The 5,028-nt window shown below is 46.5% G+C and overlaps 1 protein-coding gene across 1 annotated transcript; it reads right to left on the bottom strand.

Annotated features, from left to right (window-relative positions):
• Positions 1–1,641: 1,641 nt before the first annotated feature.
• Positions 1,642–3,930, bottom strand: LOC111160935 (MAGE family member E2). The gene has a single exon (XM_022524335.1). The coding sequence runs from the start codon at positions 3,739–3,741 to the stop codon at positions 2,170–2,172; it is 1,572 nt and encodes a 523-aa protein (XP_022380043.1). The 5' UTR covers positions 3,742–3,930; the 3' UTR covers positions 1,642–2,169.
• Between the last annotated feature and the right edge of the window lie 1,098 nt (positions 3,931–5,028).

The raw sequence follows: 5,028 nt of genomic DNA, 5'->3' as shown, positions 1-5,028 counted from the left end.
TAAAGGAGGTGAAGAACCCAGCACAGTACCTAGCACAAATTTAGTACCAAAGAAGTTGGCAGCTTTACACTATTGTCGGTCTGGATGCTATACCTTCCTCTTGGCAGGTGTCTCTCTATAGGTACTCCCAGAAAAGCTGATGTTCTCAAGGATCCAGAAACTGCACCATCCAAAAAACCAGAGCAAGGAAAACTTGATATGTTAATCCACTTGCCCCTCTCCCCTATCCTACAAGCATGTACAGATTAAGGGTTCAAGGAGACTAAAGAAAGAGAGGCTCTCAGCACGTAGGCAGGATCCTACTCAGATACTCTCCTACCTCATAACTCCACCCCCATCCCATTTTCCAGAACCCCTTTAGCTCTAGCTCTCTAGCTATGCATTTTCTCATTACTGAAAATCCTGCCCTTAGTGTTCAGTTTTTCCCGGAATGCTATGATAGGGGAGATCACTGAGACAAGGTGGGGGGTGTATCTCCCAGGCAACCGCGGAGTGCGCATGCGCAGTGGCTTTCTCAAGCAGGCAGCTCTAATTTGACTTCTGCAGGCAGCGGGATTTGAGACCAAAACTGTTCATCTCCCTTCTTCTCGTCCCCTCCCCCGGCAAAACGGTTGTGTCATTCTCTTCCCGAGGCTGACGAAAATGTGAGGAGAGTCTTCTTTCCTATGTTAGGAGGTGGCAGTTTAGGGGTAGCCCTTAGTGATTAAATGGATGAAAGGACAGAAAACTTATGGGTACCAGGGGGTGAGTAAACATAAAACCTATGTCACTGATAGGCACCCTCCCCCCTGCATCATAGGTGATTTTGCATATAACATCCACTCCTGAGCCAGGCCTCCCTTATAGAGATTGTTATTTGCAGGCTTTCTAGGGAAAGCTTAGGGAGAGCAGTGAGCAGGGTTAGAAGCTGCGTAAAGGATCAGGATGAAGATAGCCAAAGTGCTCACCTTAATAGCTTAGGTGCAGAAATAAACTACACTGGCAAAGGTTGCTCGGCAGAGCTCCAGGTGGATTGTTAGATTTGACCCAATATCCAAGACCAGCTGCCTTCAGGAGAACCACTGTTGATTCCTAAGACCCACTCTCGAGAATATGGGTCTTCCTTATCTCTGCCACAGGCTTCCCTCTCCCACTTCCCCCTTTAACTGAACATTGTCTTTGGGAATCCCGCAAAAGGTGTTTTACATACTGATCCTGACTTCATAAACAATCTCTCCCTCCCCCACTCCAACCTTGGGTCCTGGAATAGAAGTAACTAAAAGACAACTTGTCCTCAGCCCTCCATACCACCTCATTATCCCCTATCACCACCTCGTCCAATCCCCCACTAATCCTTTGCGTGACACCTCCTCCCCCTCCCCTACCCCTTCTTGTGCCCCATTGCCTTCTCCACTGTCCCCTCCCAGCACCTACCATTTAGCTGGAAGTTACTCCTGTGGCCTCCCCTAGCACCCTAAGCTTACCCTTATTATACATCTTGTCGTAGCAATAAAACAATTACTGGTTTACTTCCATGGCCCCTCCCCCTTAAGCCCAGGGGGTTCAGCAGGGTCTTCTTCACCTTTATATTCTAAGCACAGAGCATAGCAGGTGCTTAATAAATATTTGTTGAATAAAAGATTGCTTAAGCATAGGGTCTAATTCATTATAATTTTATTTTTCACTACATTTTGGAACAGCAAAGCAAATACAGGTAAATGCCAGCTTTTTTTTTCCCTTACACAAGAACAGACACAAAGAAGGCATCCACAGATAAGTGATTTTGTGTTTGTTTTTGTTGTGTGTGTTGTTACTATTGTTACTTAACTTTTGCACCACACCATTTTACTAAGTATTTCAAACAGTTAAAGAACAACTTTATATTCTCCACATCATAGAAAGATGTAAATATTACCAATACATTTTACACAACTATCTGAGCTTTTACATTAAAATAAGACAGGAATGGTAAATGAGCAATTTTATTTATAAACATTGATCATGAACCTAATTCAAGGGTACATTATAAGGAAGGAAGGAAGTACCATTAGGAATAGGACACAATAGCAAGCACAATGTGTACTTTCCACCCAAGCCCCAACTGACTTCTGATTTGGGGACCCAGTGCCCAGTTTCCCAGGGCCTCTTTAACTGATGCCACACAACTAAAGTGATACATTTCCCCAGATTTCACATGGAGCCAAAAAAGAACATGGCAGTTGCCTCAGATCTGGCTCTGGCTTCCTCATCTTCAATAGCCTCCCTATATTGCTCTGGCCAGTCTTGTGGTTGCTTTCTGTAGAGCCTGGCCATATACTCCAAGGCTTTCATTTTGGTGGTTTCAAGGTGAGCACGAGGACCCCACAGAAGCTCATATTCAACTGGATTAGAGTAGGACAGTGGCCTGCATTCCAAGTAGCGCTGTCTCATAAGCTTGCAGGTGATGGCATGCTTTCTTCCTACATCCACACCAAATCTTCGAAGCATGTTCCAGATGTTGGCCTCTTTGACACGGTTGCCCATCAGGAAGATCAAACCCAAAATTGGCATCACATATTCTTGAGGGGGTCTTCCCAGGCTGTCTAACATCATTTGCTCTTCTTCTGATTCCGGTTGCTGGACAAGGAGGTATATGTGCTCACTGGTATCAACCTCAATCAGAGAGAACCCATAGAACAGATCAAGGATTAGAGTAGCTCGACTGAGAATATTTGGGAACACTTCCTCAAATTCTTTGCCAGTGTGAGCCAGTAGCTCATCCTGATGTATAGGCAGCAACTCCTCAGTGACATTAATGGCCAACTGGACCAAATCATTGGCCTTATCATTCATAGTGTCCTCTGACCAGAATTCCAAGCCAGCAGCCTGTCTTCTTTCTTTGGCTTTGTCAGCTTCTAGGGCCTTGTTATATTCTTCAGGCCAGCTCCAGGGTTCTTCATCATGGGCCTCTGCCACAAACTTCAGGGCTTCCATCTTTGTGATTTCCCTGTGGGCTCTAGAGCCCCACAAGAACTCAAATTCAAGGGGATTAGTGCCATACACTGGCCAGTACTCCAAGAACCGCATGCGCACAAAGTCAGTAATGAGCAGGTTCCTTGTGTTCCCAAAAAGGTTGTTGATCCTCTGGGGATCACCCAACAAATCAACCTTTAACAGCAGGTCCCAAATGGATGCTTCTCTTGCCCGGTTACCATTCAGGAGGATGTGGCCTAGGACCAAGGCCAGGAGACCTGCCTTTGGCACATCCAGGGATTCTGCTATCCGATCAGTGGTCTGGAAACCCCGTTTGCTGATTAAGTTGTAAATGTCAGCCTGGGGATCAAGAACCCTCAGGTTCAACCCAAAGACCTGATCCAGGTGGGCTGAGGCTCGTCTGAGGATCTCAGGGAACTGATCTGAATATTCTCTGAGGAACTCCAGCATCTCTGCCTGCTGGATAGAACCTTCTGTTTGGCTTTTCATTCGCATGAAATTCACCAAAGCAATCGACCTGTCTTCCAGAGGGTCGTGGACCCTGAGCGCCCCCAAACGTTGGGACTGCTCTTCGATTAGGACCTCGAGGTCGTTCGGGTCCTGCGCAGCCTGGGAAGCGCTGGCACCCTGAGGGTTGATTGGCGTATGAGGGCCCTGGAGAGCCTGGGGAACTAGCATGGAGGTCGGGGCCCCGGAGGCGTTACTAGCCTGCATCTCACCCTGGCAGTCGCTGTAATCTGCAGCGGTCTCTGCGCTGCCGCGGCGCGCATTCTGGCTTACCAGAGACATGGTTCCAGGAGCCAGGAGCAGGAACGGGGAGGTCAGCAATCTGTCAGAGAGAGGATGGTAGGAATGCTGGAGCCTCGGCCCAAGTCCAAAGCTGGAGACCCGGGATCGGGAGTGAGAGCTGGTGAGAGGAGTGATCTTTCCATACAAACAGCAGTGAGCAATGACAGCGACCCTCTCAGTGCTTAGCTTTGCCGCAGCCTACGCAGGCGCAGTCTGCTTCTGCGACATGGTGGCCACGCCCCGCTCCCAGCCCCTCCCTCCCCCCTCCTGCACACTACCTCTGCCAGCAAGGCTAGGCTGAAGTGGTTACTGTTGAATTCAAACTTGTTAGGGCAGAGAATTCAAGAAAGGGGGCAAAAAAACGGAGGTAAAGCAGAATGAACAAGGGATGGGAGATGTTCAGTGACCCTCTACTTGATAGTTTTTGTGTGAAGTATAAAGTACCACGTTAAGAGACAGTAGAAGAGTCAAAGAGGAAGAGGAGGATGCTAACAATGAGAATTATTTTATGGATCCATTAATTCATCCACACACTCAACAGACATTTCTTAAGAATATACTTCATGCCAGGCACAATGCTGGGGGCACATCAGAGGACAAACATATGATTATTTTTTTCTGTGTGGAGTTTACATTCTGGGGTAGGTTCAAACGATGGTGATAATAATGAGAGCTAACCATTATGAAACATTTACTATGTACCAGGCAGTTTCTGGTACTTCCACTTGCCCCATATTAAAACACTTAACGCTAGCTATGAGGTAGCTACTCTTAATGGTCCTCATTTTACAGATGAGAAAACTGAGTCAGAGAAATGAATTTACTGTTCAAAATCAGGCAGCAACAAAAGGAAGAGAACAGGATTTGAACCCAAGTCTGTCAATTTCAAGCATAAGTACTTTCTCTGACACCATCTGCCATTCAAAGTTTGTTTAACCCTATTCATTTAGTTCATTTTTGCCCTTGCTTCCCTTGCCTTTGGCGATGTTCCTAGGAAGATGTTGCTGCGGCTGAGGTCGAAGAGGTTGCTGCCTGTGTTCTCCTCAAGGATTTTGATGGATTCCTTTCTCACATTGAGATCCTTCATCCATTTTGAGTCTATTTTCGTGTGTGGTGTAAGGAAATGATCCAATTTCATTTTTCTGCATGTGGCTGTCCAATTTTCCCAACACCATTTGTTGAAGAGGCTGTCTTTTTTCCATTGGATATTCTTTCCTGCTTTGTCGAAGATGAGTTGACCATAGAGTTGAGGGTCTATTTCTGGGCTCTCTATTCTGTTCCATTGAT

The sequence above is a fragment of the Enhydra lutris genome, unplaced genomic scaffold, assembly GCF_002288905.1.
Source record: "Enhydra lutris kenyoni isolate GAN:26980312 unplaced genomic scaffold, ASM228890v2 scaffoldscaffold79, whole genome shotgun sequence".
NCBI lineage: Eukaryota > Metazoa > Chordata > Mammalia > Carnivora > Mustelidae > Enhydra > Enhydra lutris.
The sequence above is the reverse complement of the archived record's forward strand: the minus strand, read 5'-3'. Positions and strand labels throughout refer to the sequence as shown.